Source organism: Camelina sativa, chromosome 15, assembly GCF_030686135.1.
Source record: "Camelina sativa cultivar CO46 ecotype springtype chromosome 15, ASM3068613v1".
NCBI lineage: Eukaryota > Viridiplantae > Streptophyta > Magnoliopsida > Brassicales > Brassicaceae > Camelina > Camelina sativa.
Window position 1 is genome coordinate 7,992,077 of NC_141894.1, and position 15,004 is coordinate 8,007,080.

The 15,004-nt window shown below is 40.7% G+C and overlaps 3 protein-coding genes and 2 pseudogenes across 5 annotated transcripts; 1 reads left to right on the plus strand and 4 right to left on the minus strand.

The window, feature by feature from the left end:
- Window positions 1-63: 63 nt before the first annotated feature.
- LOC104773984 (uncharacterized) lies at window positions 64-1,908 on the minus strand. Its single transcript, XM_087487039.1, has 7 exons — window positions 1,879-1,908; window positions 1,748-1,786; window positions 1,520-1,702; window positions 1,136-1,155; window positions 970-1,048; window positions 432-828; window positions 64-342 (listed from the first exon to the last, which is right to left on the minus strand). Exons 1-7 carry the CDS (start codon window positions 1,906-1,908, stop codon window positions 101-103), a joined length of 990 nt encoding a protein of 329 aa, XP_087343165.1. The 3' UTR covers window positions 64-100.
- LOC147926373 (uncharacterized) lies at window positions 1,519-5,825 on the minus strand. Its single transcript, XM_087489509.1, has 9 exons — window positions 3,640-5,825; window positions 3,159-3,524; window positions 2,949-3,083; window positions 2,781-2,855; window positions 2,613-2,687; window positions 2,427-2,519; window positions 2,102-2,341; window positions 1,879-2,024; window positions 1,519-1,786 (listed from the first exon to the last, which is right to left on the minus strand). Exons 2-8 carry the CDS (start codon window positions 3,435-3,437, stop codon window positions 1,935-1,937), a joined length of 987 nt encoding a protein of 328 aa, XP_087345635.1. The 5' UTR covers window positions 3,438-3,524; window positions 3,640-5,825; the 3' UTR covers window positions 1,519-1,786; window positions 1,879-1,934.
- Window positions 5,826-8,627: 2,802 nt separating this feature from the next.
- LOC104746024 (uncharacterized) lies at window positions 8,628-9,391 on the minus strand. The gene is made up of 2 exons (XM_087487040.1): window positions 8,762-9,391; window positions 8,628-8,645 (listed from the first exon to the last, which is right to left on the minus strand). Exons 1-2 carry the CDS (start codon window positions 9,389-9,391, stop codon window positions 8,628-8,630), a joined length of 648 nt encoding a protein of 215 aa, XP_087343166.1.
- Window positions 9,392-11,173: 1,782 nt separating this feature from the next.
- Window positions 11,174-14,974, plus strand: LOC104748243 (putative F-box/kelch-repeat protein At3g16880 pseudogene; annotated as a pseudogene). Its single transcript, XR_015582795.1, has one exon. The product of XR_015582795.1 is annotated as a putative F-box/kelch-repeat protein At3g16880 pseudogene (transcript).
- On the minus strand, window positions 12,527-14,926 carry LOC104746025 (putative pentatricopeptide repeat-containing protein At3g16890, mitochondrial pseudogene; annotated as a pseudogene). The gene has a single exon (XR_015582794.1). The product of XR_015582794.1 is annotated as a putative pentatricopeptide repeat-containing protein At3g16890, mitochondrial pseudogene (transcript).
- Window positions 14,975-15,004: the final 30 nt, after the last annotated feature.

Here is a 15,004-nt window from a genome sequence, read left to right on the forward strand (position 1 = left end):
CACAACATATGATTCGAATAAATCCATTGTAAACTTATAAATCCAAAGAAAAGTCTACCATCTGAAAACAAAAAATCAACCTCTAAACATCTCAATCTTCTTAAGAATGATAGATATCAAAACATAACTTGGCTCTAATATCTTCTGAAACCTCTTCTTGAAGCTTACTCATCATCTCTTCTACGCCCATTGAGTGGCATTCCACCATTTTGAGGATGAATAATCCACAGTTTGCTTCACTCTTAATGCGACGAAAGAACTTCTTAGGGCATAAGACTTTAAATGGAGACAGATCAACTGTTCCTCTGTTTCTTTCAGTGCGTAAGAGATAAGGTATCATCTCTGCAATACACACAAATAGTTATCAGTAATATATCACAAGCATAAAATTCACATCATAATCAAATTATCATAATCAAATAAGTTCTTACCTGCAATTGGCTTAACATGAGTTTCCACCAAGTCACCTTTACTCTCATGAGTTCGACAATCAAAAACAGTAATCTTCCTGGACTTGAAGCTTATTTCCATACCAATGTACTGTTTGTATTTAGAGTTATAGGCAATACCATAAACTCCCTCGAGATCCTGCCACTTCTCAGTAGGATGACAAACCGAAGGCAACTTCCCACTCACAATATCAGTGACTTCTTTTGGAAACACGTGTTGTGATTTAAACTTATCCTCCTTGAAACTGAAGTATCCAGCTTTCAAATTTGAAAAGAAGTCTGGCCTCACAAAGGTTGATTTCGGAAGTCTCTTGTTGTGAAAATAAATGGGATCCTTGTTTCTTCTCAACCAAAGTAATCCCAAAGCTGCATCAATATGCTACATTAAAAAAAGAAAGAAAAAGACTTTTAGTATATTAGGAGAAATAGACACGATAATATTTAATAATCTGACATTCAAGATAAGATTCATGAAACCACCCAACACAAAAGAAACTGAAACAAATTTTGTGAGCAGTACCGTTTCTTGCAATTTCTTCTCTGGTCTTCCCAGCAAATGTATCCAATGTGAGGTTAATGGTTCTGTATCCGTTATTACCCTGGAATTATCAAAAAAACATTCTCTTATACTTTGATAAAAACTTAATTTTTAAAGTTGACAAGAATTGTTAAAACGTCACACTAACCTTGTTCTGATATTTGAGCTCTTTCAAGAATTTAATTCTTCAATATCATTGAAAGATGGAGACAGGAAAGGGTTGAACATTGGATGAATAGCAGATGTGGCAGGGTTTCTTGGTGCTTTATATGGAGTAATGGTTGAAAATGATGGAGTTGTGAGCCGATTGCTTCTCACCTTCACCATCATCTTTTTGCTTCTCACCATCACCATCAACTCTTTGCTTCTTTCTTGGAATAACAATTTTATCTTTCTTATCCAGCTTTCTCTTTTTTTTCCTGAAATCAAGATGTAACAAAGAAACGTGTTTATGAATGTCCTCTTTGTACTTTTTACAAAAATCAGCAATGATATATACAAAACAAACAAGAACTGAATTAAATTGACATACCTCAGGTGAACTAAAACATTTAAGATCAAATGATGGTCCTTCATCTTGTGGATTCAGTTTGTCTTCTTTTTCATCATCACCATCATTTGGGCTCACTCCTTCTGGTACATGATCTTCTTCTTTATCAAGACCATCATTTAGATTCTCACCTTCCTGAGGAAGGTTCACTTCATCATCACCTTCCTGAGGAAGGTTCTCTTCATCATCACCTTCCTGAGGAAGGTTCACTTCATCATCACCTTCCTGAGGAAGGTTCTCCTCATCACCCTACAAGCAAAACACGTTTTAGAACCTTTTTTAGCTTAAGAAGACTTTCTTACAAAATTAATAACAAGAAAAAGTTGTATAATAAAACTTACATCAACAGCTGAATCGAGCTTCTGGGTCATCTGAGCTTCTGAATCGAGCTTCTGGGTCATCTGAGCTTCTGGGTCATATGAGCTTCTGAATCGAGCTTTTCGGTTTGGGTGAACCTCTCTGTTTGGTTTTCGCTTGGAGTAAAGAACTAGAGATGAATTATTTCACTTGTCAATATAATGTGTTAGAATATTTTTAAAAAGTTCTAAGAATCATTACATTTACCTCAGCAGTTAAAACTTCTGGATTTGGTTCACCTTCCTTCTCTTTCTGATTTAGTTCACCTTCATTCTCTCTATGGAAAAACAGTATTTGTTCTTTTCCAAAAAATTCTTCTTTCTTTGATTTGTCCATTAAAACACTGATTCCTGTATCATGAATTGCTCGCACTATTCCTTTGCTCCCTTTGTTCTCACACCTAACTTCAACTTCTTGCAGCAATTGTACACAGTCAATCAATGATTGCTGAAAAAAACATTAGAAGCTTTTAGTACATTGATTAAGAATACTTTCCCTATCATTCAAAATACAAATACAAACCAATTCTTACCTCCTTAGTAATCTGAGTCTCAGAAGTTAGAGTCACATGCACTGTTTTTTGTTCAGTGGTAGACTTGTTAGATGGTCGGATCCCATCACCACACTGCAAATATAATTTGTTTTTTAGGAAGCTTTAGTGCATAATTATGAATACTTTCCCTAATATTCAAACAACAAATAAGAAACAGATTCTTACCTCCTTAGGAATCTGAGTCTCAGATGTATATTGTTCAGTGGGAGAATTGTTAGTTGGACGGATCCCATCACCACTCTGCAAATACAAATTGTTTTTAGGAAGCATTAGTACATAATTAAGACTACTTTCCCTAAAATTTAATTTACAAGTAAGAAAAAAAATTCTTACCTCCGTAGGAATCTGAAAGTCACATGTATATTGTTCAGTGGAAGAATTGTTAGTCGGATGGATCCCATCACCACTCTGCAAATACAAATCGTTTTTAGGAAGCATTAGTACAGAATTAAGACTACTTTCCCTAAAATTTAATTTACAAGTAAGAAAAAAAATTCTTACCTCCGTAGGAATCTGAGAGTCAGAAACTTGAGTCACATTATCTGTACTTTGTTCAGCGCTTGGAGAACTGGGGAATGTAGGGTTGGTAATTGGAGAACTGGCAACTGGAGACATTCCACTATCTTGGTGTTGCTCCTACAACACAAAACAAAAACGGTTACCAGTTGATAAAGAGGAAGCTGGAAGTTGATAAATAAAAAAATGTTTTACCTGATCGTCTGTATTGGTAAGTTTATAATTTCTCAGACTCTCCTCTATTTTCGATAACCGGCAATTGATATCTCTGAACCCATCTGTAACCATGTTGTAAAGTTTATCTAGCTTCTCCATTAGTGACTCTCCAGAAGAGGATGGCTTTAGTGTCTCCTTGTTACGTAACTGGTAAGAATTCCTAGCAATATCTTCCATCACTGCACCAACATCCAATGCTCTTTTTCTCCAGTCTTCAAGTGTCAATTTGTATCCCTTGTTCACTACATCTGTTAACATACTCAAATCTTGATCAGGAGTGTCTTCCAAGAAGACTGTATCTTCTGTATCATCGGGTATCGATGGTAATATGTGAATAACCTTGAGCTGCACACAATCAATATTTGAAAATGATATTAGTTCTTCTTACGATCGTGACTATATTTGAAAACGATTCAATATTTTAAAACGATTTAGTCCTAAATTAAAGAGAATAACTTACATGGTTTGATGCTTCAATGTTCTCCACTTGAGCAATCGATGGATTAACTGTACGTGAAACAACCCGACCTTTTTTTTCTTTTTAATAATTAAATACAATATATAATTAAGTACTCCATACTACTTAATTAAACAAACCATCCCACACACAGTAGCCAACCAATAATAAACTAACATCCAATTACATGTACAGCGGAAACATATCAATAATACAAAACCAATACAATAACATTTCTATCCATTCTATCCAGCAACCTAACATATCTCTATCCAATGTTCCATCCTAAACAATATAACAAAGACCAACAACACACAAACGAGACCCTAGTTCATCCTCCTCCTCATCGCCATGATCCCACGTCACATACCTGCACACCACAAACAACAATTGAGATGCGTAAGTATTATCATAAATACTTAGTGAGGTCGTCCTCCCATCTACTGGGTTATACACACAAGCATATGAGACCCTCAAGTTTAAGCAAAACAAACAACACACAACAATACATCAAACCAGGAAACAAGTCTCGACTGAGACCAGTGTCGACCGATGCCTCACGGTGTCGATCGATGCTACAAACAATGGTGTCGACCGATGCTAAACAGTGTCGACCGATGCCACTCCAAATGGTGTCGACCGATGCTTCCTAGTGTTGATCGATGCCTCCTCTGCAGACACGATCTGCGCGAAACCGAACATCGAACTCTCCTTCCCAATCATCTCGCATCCGTCTCAAACTCACCCAATTACCTCAGAAAATCACTGGGAATCACAAAAGCAACGAACCCAAGCAACAAAACAACACAAACAGCAAAGAAAACACACAAACAAGAGAGATCTCATGCTTAGATCAACCATGGTCAAGCACTCACCTCAAGAACAGGAAGATTGAAATGAGAAACGTGGAAAACAACACCCCCAGAAGCTCCCCCTTCGTGTCCAGCAACAGCTAACACTTCTACTGCCTCAGATCTCTCCAAAATCTCCAAGAAAAACCCCAGAAAAACTCAAGAACGTTTCTCTCTCTTTTCTCTCTTTCTTTCACTAAGCGGCGACCAAATAACTTCCCAAAAACCCTTAAACTCGTCCTTAGACGCTTATAACACGATTTAGGGATTTAATTGAACCAAACCGAACCAATTCGGCAATTAATCAAACCGGCCAAACCCAGAAATTAGTGGTGTCGATCGATGCCACTAGGGTGTCGACCGACACTCCTTTCAAAATCACAAAATCCGGTTCGCGGATGTTACAATTCTCCCCCACCAATATGGATTCGTCCTTGAATCCCGCAAAACCGTCCAACTGTCAAGGACCTCCGTGCCACCGTCAACACGGCCCGCACGTCCCTGAACGGACTAAATACCGTCAGCCAAGGTTTCCCGTGCACTGTCGCAACAGCCCGCACACCTCCGACTGAACCACGAGGTCTCCCTCTAGTCAATATACTCACATCAAAGACACTATTTGCTCACAACTCAGTGCTTCCCCCGTCCGTGGTCGCAACCAACGAATCATGCCGGCTCGCTATCAGGCCAACCGCCTTAAGCTACAGCATCCAGGAAGTCACTCACACACACACTCCCCCCGCTCTCAGGTCGCAACCTTCGAGTCATACCGGCTCACTGCCAGGCCACAGCCTACAGCTACGGTATCCAGGGAGTCTCACATGCCCACTCCCCCCGCTCTCAGGTCGCAACCCTCGAGACATACCGGCTCACTGCCGAGCCACGGCTCACAGCTACGGTATCCAGGGAGTCTCAAAATCTTGCTCTAAGGTCGTCACCCTAAAGCGCGCTCACGGATCGTCATCCGAAGCAAACATACCACTCCCACTCTCTGGCCACAAAGTCCATTGAGCTATCGGTATCACATGAGTTGGGCCCACACAATCCTGAGCATATAAGTCCGATGTCAACGAGTATCTCCCGACTAGATCTACCTCAACACTTTCCATTTCTGGAAACTTCTATTTTTAGAAACTTTCCATTTATAGCAACCTTCTATTTATGGAAACTTTCCATTTATAGACTCCCGTGCTATTTCCTTTCCAGTGATTTTTCACAAATCCCAAAACCAAAGAACTCCAACTTTTATTAGAACCTCAAATGCAATAATCTTTTACAACTCCAAATAAAAATACATAATGAAAGAAAGAATACATAAGCTAAAACTAAGCGCCGGAATGGACACCCGGTCCTCCCTTCGGCTGCGCCGCAACCTCCATCATCTGCCTCCTCTTAGGACAGAAAGGCCTGATATGCCCTTCCTCCCCGCAATGATAACACACTCGACGGTACTCCTGCGAATCACCTCCCCTGGCCCCGCTTGCCGACACATGATCCATGCTCCCGCTCCCATAACCTCTCTGGCCAGCTTGGTTCGCCACTGTCGTCTCTTCCCGCTTCCTTTTACGCCTTTGCTCCAACTGCCTATCCTTGTTTGGAATGCTCTGCTCCAATGTCTCCTCTGAACGAACCGCTGGACTGACCACCACTAACTGTGACCTCAAGTCATCCTCTATCCCAGCTGCAACCTCAACCAGCTCCGCCCTCGTGGCATAGCTCCTCACTCTGCACCGAGTCCTCAGATCATCTCGCAAAGCCAGCAAGAACCTCCGCACCTGAGCCGACTCTGGCTCCCAAGCCCGGCCTGCATACCCCACAAGCCGACTGAACTCTGCATCCAGTTCCCGCACTGTACGGTCCCCCTGAGTCAAACCCAAGAACCGTGCCTCCATACGATCAAGAGCCTCCTGAGGAAAATACTTGGAGTTAAACTCCCCCACAAAATCTCCCCAAGACATACCCCGCTGCACCCTCCGTGCTGTCACCGACCTCCACCACACACGAGCATCTCCTGACAAGTAAAACACTGCCAGATCCACCCTGTACCGTTCGGGACACCTAAGCGAAAGGAAAATATCCTCCATCCGCTCTCTCCACTCATCCGCTACACTCGGCTCGGTACTTCCTGAGAAATACCCGGCTTCCACATGCCGCAGCTGCTCCATCATTCGCACATACTGAGCATCCACTACCTCGGCCCCCGGCTGCACACCTGCCTGCAAACCCGCCACAGGCTGCACCGCTGGACCCTGCCCACCACCCACTGGCGGCACTACTGGACCCTGCCCACCAACCACTGGCGGCACTACTGGATCCTGCCCACCAACCACTGGCGGCACAACTGCTGGAAGTCGCTGCAAAACCTGAGCTAGCAAGTCCATCAAGACATCCTCCCTGCCTGGAGCACCTCCCGCTGCAACCCCCACACCCGGGGCAACACCGTGACCGACACCGGGCCCATCCGCCTTGCCGTCACCCAAACCAGCCTGGTCTCCAGACACACTAGGATGAACCTGTGACTCCGCCACCTCCTCACTGGCCATGCTCTGGGCTACACTCACACTGGCCTCAGGAACCTGACCTCGTCCCCGACCACGACCACGACCACGCCCACGACCACGACCGCGACCAACAGCACCCTCTCTAGCCATCTGCACTACCCAGAACAGAAGGCTAAGCACACAATTCAAAAACCGCACATAGAGTACACATCTTACCGTGGAATCTCATTGAAGGCTCGAAGAGGATGATACTAGGACTCCATAACGCAAACAAATTGACTAACTACTCATAATCAATTCCATCAAACAACATCATGCATCAAGCAAAAATGAAAATAATTCACCCAATTAAATTTCTAACCGCTCTAACCATCCATTTAACCATCCTAGAACCGTAAAGGCTCTGATACCAAAATGAAACAACCCGACCTTTTTTTTTTCTTTTTAATAATTAAATACAATATATAATTAAGTACCCCATACTACTTAATTAAACAAACCATCCCACACACAGTAGCCAACCAATAATAAACCAACATCCAATTACATGCACAGCGGAAACATATCAATAATACAAAACCAATACAATAACATTTCTATCCATTCTATCCAGCAACCTAACATATCTCTATCCAAGGTTCCATCCTAAACAATATAACAAAGACCAACAACACACAAACGAGACCCTAGTTCATCCTACTCCTCATCGCCATGATCCCACGTCACATACCTGCACACCACAAACAACAATTGAGATGCGTAAGTATTATCATAAATACTTAGTGAGGCCGTCCTCCCATCTACTGGGTTATACACACAAGCATATGAGACCCTCAAGTTTAAGCAAAACAAACAACACACAACAATACATCAAACCAGGAAATTGGTCTCGACTGAGACCAGTGTCGACCGATGCCTCACGGTGTCGATCGATGCTACAAACAATGGTGTCGACCGATGCTAAACAGTGTCGACCGATGCCACTCCAAATGGTGTCGACCGATGCTTCCTAGTGTCGATCGATGCCTCCTCTGCAGACACGATCTGCGCGAAACCGAACATCGAACTCTCCTTCCTAATCATCTCGCACCCGTCTCAAACTCACCCAATTACCTCAGAAAATCACTGGGAATCACAAAAGCAACGAACCCAAGCAACAAAACAACACAAACAGCAAAGAAAACACACAAACAAGAGAGATCTCATGCTTAGATCAACCATGGTCAAGCACTCACCTCAAGAACAAGAAGATTGAAATGAGAAACGTGGAAAACAACACCCCCAGAAGCTCCCCCTTCGTGTCCAGCAACAGCTAACACTTCTACTGCCTCAGATCTCTCCAAAATCTCCAAGAACAAGCCCAGAAAAACTCAAGAACGTTTCTCTCTCTTTTCTCTCTTTCTTTCACTAAGCGGCGACCAAATAACTTCCCAAAAACCCTTAAACTAACACGATTTAGGGATTTAATTGAACCAAACCGAACCAATTCGGCAATTACTCAAACCGGCTGAACCCAGAAATTAGTGGTGTCGATCGATGCCACTAGGGTGTCAACCGACACTCCTTTCAAAATCACAAAATCCGGTTCGCGGATGTTACAGTACGTGTGTTTTTTTCACAGAGATATGCTGATGGTCGCTCAATTACACTCAATGTGCTGAAAGATGACTTTAACATAGGAACAGACTCTAGAATCCACAAGTGCAGTGCCAACGGATATCCATGTAAGTCACATTTATGCTTCATCAGATTTAATTTGACATTCTTCTTTACTGACTTAATCAGAATATTATAAGCATCTTTCCCCCACGGATAATTAGCCAAGACATCCAGATGCTGAGCTCTCTTAAGGTTTTTTGCAGGAAGCTTGTTACCTTTGTACCTCTGAAAGAAGATGCATTCGATAAGGATCACCATCGCAAGAGAGAATCTTTCATCTGATGCCTCTGGATTAGTTTCTTGTAGAATATCCAAAAGATCTTCATATGTGTGAGCATCTTCAGTGTTAGCCCAGTCATAGCGATTCTGCCGTTGATCTTCATTAGCTCCCCATTCAGTGCATTTCAATCCAGTGACCATATGAAATTCTCTTATTGAGAATCTCATTGGTTGTCCTCCAAAATGCATCCATAGTTCATTATCCTTTGATACCTTTAAACTCCTGCTCAGAAAACAGTGCACCATCTTCCCAGACATCATCAGTCCTCTGTTGATAACCTTCAAAATAGGTCCCAGGAACGAATTCTTGATCCTCTCATACTCCGCAACTGAGAGGATGCTTTTTACTTGTATGACAGCATCGTAGTTTGGAAACTGGTTTATCTTCACATCTGATCTTGGTTCCTCTCCAATGTTGAAACAAAGTTCAGGAAGCTGTATATCTATAGGGAAAGAATCACCCATATCCTGCAACATATAAAAGAAAGAGAAGAAACGCATATCATATCAGGAAAGTGATCCTAAATTATATAGATGCTTTCATGAACTTTAAAAAAAACTAGCATCTGACTGTAAAGATGAAACGCATATCATATCAGGAAAGTGATCCTAAATTATATAGATGCTTTCATGAATTTTTTAAAAAATCTAGCCATCTGACTAAATTATGCTTTCACTAAACGGATTCATATGCATTCAGTAATCACTGAAACTCTAGCAATTAGAAACCGTATACCAAACCTAACTATGCTAAAGGGATCGAAAAATATGAGAAAGCAGTAATGGAGTAACCATGGAGGGAATGTGAGTAAACTTGTCAACAAACCAACTTAAAATTCAATTGCTTTATCACTAATGAGATGAATAGGGTTACCGGAAGCTGCAAAACACATAATATCACACATAAATCACACAATTTCTTCAAAGGAAGACTTACTTGCTCTGGATTTGGACTTCCTTCCTCAATCTATACTTGTCTTCCACCCAAGTATATAGGAGAAGCCTATTACACAAAACGGAAACAGATAAGAACAAAGTGAAATAGGAACAAAAGATCACAATTAATCTAGATTAATCTAGTGAGGTAATTGTTGAATATAATCTTAGACCCAAAAACTGAAATAATCTACAACAAAAACTCAAAAACAACAAGAATTGAATTATAACCCACAAGAATCTTACTTAATTTCCCATCGAATTGATTTAGAGTTTAAGAAAATCAAAATTAGACATAAATAAAGTCAAGAAATATAATCTGATTTGAAATTCGATTGCTTTGATCACTAACCCTATCGATTTACACGAAATCAAACACATAATCACACATAATCACACAACCCTATCAAACTTGCATCTAATTGATTTAGGTTTAAAAAAAATCAAAATTAAACACACATAAACACAGCCAAAAAGAACCGCAAATCAAAATATGTTGAGATAATGGTGGTTAGATCAAAAAGAACAACAACAACGACATACAGCGAGGAGATAGGTCGGTAAAGCGGCGAGCCTCCGGTAACCACCGTATCAGATCCTTTTTGGAATGAGGCGACGGAAGGAGATGAAGAAGAAGTCGATTTCGATGAAACGGCGACTCGAGATGGCGATATATGCCGGCGAGATATGCCGGCGACGAGAGTCCGATGATCAGTCTTTTCGTCTCAAGAGAGAGAGACGCGAACGAGGGTTTGAGGAATGTGAGAGTATTTTCGTCAGACGTTTTAATTAGAAATGTTAGAAATGGAAATTATTGGGCCTTGTGGTATTTTTGACCCAAAAACTAAAAATGATGGTATCCATGACAATTGCCCATTTTTTTTTGAAAATTCTTAGTAAATCTATAGTTACATCATTAATATAAATTGATAATTATATAAAGTTATCAAAATATATGTATATATATAATTTTTTTTTTCTATAGCTTATTTCTAACATTTTTACTATATCAAAATTTTTTGTTTTCTCTTCCAAACTGGATAATTGTTATTTTTCTTGTAATTGATTTTATAAAAAAAATATTTATAATAATTAAATCTAAATTTTAATTACTTTTATTTAAAAAGTTATCAAATTAGTAAATTTTCTCTATTTATTAATTTATCCATAAAATAAAACTTCTATAAATTAATAGATTTTCAAGGTCCAACATTATTAATTTATAGAGGTTTTACTGTAATTGTATAACCTAACTTATTATTTCTTCCCTAAAATTCCTATTACATTGATCCTTGCTTGCGAGCTGAAACAATGACGAAGAACATGTCCGAACTTCCAAAGGAGTTGCTGGAAGAGATACTCGCTAGGGTTCCAGTGCAATCTATGAGATCAGTACGATTGACTTGCAAACAATGGAACACTTTATCCAAAGAAGAAAGCTTTACAAAGAAGCACCTCGTTCAAGTGAAAGCTGCTAGGGAGCTTATGGTGGTCATGATGATGGATTATAATTTTTGTTTGATGAGCATCGATCTCCATGGAATTCACAAGGAAAGAGACGTTGAATCATCTATAGTGTAAAGGTGAACTTAATAACCTAATGAATGCGTTTGGAGTCTATCATTGCGGTGGTTTATTGGCATCCATGATCATGACAAAAGACTTCACTAGGTTTGTGGTTTGGAATCCATATTGGGGGCAAAGTCGTTGGATCGAACCTAGAACTCGTCACATACCTGATATGTATGCTATTGGATACGAGACGAGAAACTCCTGCCGCAGCTACAAACTTTTGAGTTGTGTGGATTCTATTGCTGGTAGCCCTCTTGAGTACGAAGTCTATGAGTTAGAATCTAATTCATGGAGGGTTCTTAATGTCACTTCTGATTGGGCGACAGATGTTTATAGATACGGTGGTGTCTCTGTGAATGGAAATACTTATTGGTACACTCCAAAAGGAAGTATGGGTGAATACGTGATTTGTTTTGATTTTACAACAGAGAGATTTGGACCTGCTCTGCCTCTGCCGTTTCGCTCTCGTAGTAGAGATGTTGTGGTTCTCTCTAGTGTTAGAGAAGAACAACTTGCGGTGTTATTTGTGCACTGGTATATATTTAAGATGGAGATATGGATTACTAACACGATTGAACCCAATGATGTGTCGTGGAGAAAGTTGCACGTAGCAGTGGACATGGAACCATTCATTGGTCTTATGTCTAAACCTACTACACGTTGGAGTTTCTTCGTTGACGAGGAGATAAAAGCCGCTATGCTTTTTGATACAGACAAAAAGAAGCTAAAAACAACCCGCAACAGAGCTTATATCATTGGAGAGAATGGCTACTTCAGAAGTGTAGATCTCGGAGAATCTGCACACAGATATTGTTTACCGCTTGGGTGCTCTTCTTATGTTCCAAGTTCAGTGCAAATCAAGCAACTTTCGAAAGGCAAAAGCAGTTAGTCTATTTACAGTAGTACCTGAGTTTTTGTTGGCATTGTTTGCTTACTACTCGTGCTTTGTCTTCAATTCTCAGCCTGTATCCCACATGAAAAAGACCAATTTGAGTCATCTCTCGAGTTCAAGTATATATCAGTAGCTTAAACAAGAGCAAGTAGATGCTTCATAAAGCATTCATGCATGTTGTAATATACTAGCTTGAGATGGAAACAACAAAACTATTCAATACTCATGTCAATATATAATCTGGCCAAAAAAACTGTTGTCTCCTAAACTTTTTGCACTTTTACACGGTAAGGGTATATAATTAGGGGCGAGGCCATCTGTATCTAGTGTTAAACATACAAAAATATTTTGCACTTTGACTGTCAAGTACCAATCAACTGCCACTACCATTGCCGCCACTTTCTCGGGCACAGAAAGATGTAAAAGCTCTGATCAATCAAAAGAACAAAACTTAATACTCTGTCCTGCATTTTCGCTCATGTTCTGTTTCTCTTGCGTCTGCATCAAAGAGGCAAACCATGGCCAAGATCCCGTTCTTTCTCAGACATTTTTTCAAATGTAAGAACCCACTTTTCTGGTCCCTAAGCCTTCATCGGGTATTCAAACTCCCGAGGATTAGATTTCTATGAGGCTGACACGGTTTCTCTCGAGAGTCCACTTCGTCTCAGGTCAATTTTTTCAACAAGACGCTTAGTATATGAATCTGGAACACATCCATGTCTTTCCATTGAACTGAACATATCTCTTGCTTCACTCTCTCTTCCAGATTCACTTAGAGCTTTGATGAGAGTGCTGTATGTAAAGTTATCTGGTTTCAAACCAATCTTCAACATTGTTTTAAGAAAATCCTCAGCCTTCTTAACCTTTCTCATCCTGCAAAAACTCTGAATGATCGCATTGCACGCATAAAGGCCTGGACTTAACCCGTTTTCCTTCATCTTCACAAACAGCTTCACTGATCTACCAATATCTCCAGTGGAACAAGATGAGCGAATCAAGATATTGTATGTGATCTCGTTAGGCTCAATCCCCCATTCCAGCATCTCCTTGAAACAATCAAATGCATCTTTGATTTCTTTCGCTCGGCAAAGACAGTTTATGATCAAACTAAAAGTGATCACGTCTGGTTTGCAACCATGTTCAAGAAGCTTCTCTAGTACACCGTGAACCTTCTTTACATCCCCTCTCACGCTATAACCGCTCAAAAAGGTATTGAAAGTTACAAGATTCGGAGAAATACCTCTATCCTCCATCTCCGTTAAGAACATAGCAGCACGCTCTATCCGTCGAGCCTTGCAGAGACAGTCGATAACCGCATTATAAGTATATACACTTGACAGAAGCCCTTCAACACCCATTTGTTTCAGATACCTGTCACCTTCAGAGAACATATGAGCATTCAACAGAGCTTGAACTACAACAAGATAACCGTTAAATCCTGGCTTAACTCCACGGCTGACAAAACCATCAAATATCCCACACGTCTCAACAAGATCATACCCTTTTAAAAGACAATTCATTGCAGCGTTAAACGTCGAGCTATCAGTAACATAACCTCGCTCACCTGTTTTCCTCAAAAACAGAGCAGTCTCTTTAGCCATCGAGTTGTTTGAAAGACAATACAACACAGTATCATAACCCACTCTTTGCAAGTTTAAGTCTTTCTCCATAACCCCAAACAAAACCTCAAACGCTTCACAGGGAGGCAAGCAACGGAAAACCCCATGAACCAAAGTTCTGACTGTAGCTTCATTAGGATTCAGATTCCTCTCCCGCATAACCTCCAACTGCTTCAACGCCTCCTCGACCCTCCCTGCTATCAAAAACCCATCGATCAAAATCGTGTAAGTGAACACATTAGGTCTGTTCCCTTCACGTTCCATCTGTTTAACCAATCGAATCGCCTCATCAACCACACCTTTCTTACAAACACCATGGATGAGAATATTATAAGTAAACCTATCAGGTTTACAACCATCACTACCCATCTGCTGAAACTTCAGGTAAGCCAAATCAAGTGAATTAGACTTCACCAACGCATCAATCACAGCGTTGTAAAGCCTTGTACTTGGTTTCATCCCAAGGAATGATATCTGAGCAAACACATCATTACAATACTTAGCTAAACCTAATCTTCCCCAGCTTCCGATCAAAACACACATCAATTCGTCTGTAATCCGATACCCTGATTCTCTAATCTCCTTAAGCAATTCCATAGACAGCAATAAAGGACCTTTACGGAAAAGTGCGTTCCCTAGAACACTCTTTAAAGACTGATCCTTGGCGTAAACCGGGTCGAAGTTGGAGACCCAGAGGTAAAACCGTAGGGAGTGTAATGGGTTGTCTTGATTCTGCAAAACGCTGATGACGAATCGAGTGTTTAAACCGATTCGATGAGTGGTGAATTCTTGATTCAGGAGCAAAAACCAATCTTTTCTCTCTATGACTTGCGAGATGTAACGCTGGTTCAGAGGATTTGTGGGTTTATTTGAGGGATTTAGGGTTTTTGAGGGTTTGGGGTTTAGGGATTTGGCAGGTTTCGTTGCCGCCGCTGCTGCTGCTGCTGCTACTCTAGATGCTGAAGAAGCAAAGCCTCTCATGTCAGACCTGTACGGTTCTCGAGAGTCACCAGAACGGAGCTGAGTGATAGTGAAAACATTGCTTTTGGTTTCTCTAAA

What these genes read in the sequence shown, in the direction of transcription:
- LOC104773984 (XM_087487039.1), bottom strand. Translation starts at nt 1,908, where the DNA reads ATGACCCAGAAGCTCGATTCAGCTGTTGAT. An exon ending in AGCTCGATTCAGCTGTTGAT is followed by an intron (nt 1,787 to 1,878) that starts GTAAGTTTTATT and finishes TTTTGCTTGTAG; the next exon opens with GGTGATGAGGAGAACCTTCC. An exon ending in CTCAGGAAGGTGATGATGAA is followed by an intron (nt 1,703 to 1,747) that starts GTGAACCTTCCT and finishes AACCTTCCTCAG; the next exon opens with GAAGGTGATGATGAAGTGAA.
- LOC147926373 (XM_087489509.1), bottom strand. Translation starts at nt 3,437, where the DNA reads ATGTTAACAGATGTAGTGAACAAGGGATACAAATTGACACTTGAAGAC. An exon ending in ACTTTCAGATTCCTACGGAG is followed by an intron (nt 2,688 to 2,780) that starts GTAAGAATTTTT and finishes TTGTATTTGCAG; the next exon opens with AGTGGTGATGGGATCCGTCC. An exon ending in AGACTCAGATTACTAAGGAG is followed by an intron (nt 2,342 to 2,426) that starts GTAAGAATTGGT and finishes TGTTTTTTTCAG; the next exon opens with CAATCATTGATTGACTGTGT.
- LOC104746024 (XM_087487040.1), bottom strand. Translation starts at nt 9,391, where the DNA reads ATGGGTGATTCTTTCCCTATAGATATACAGCTTCCTGAACTTTGTTTC.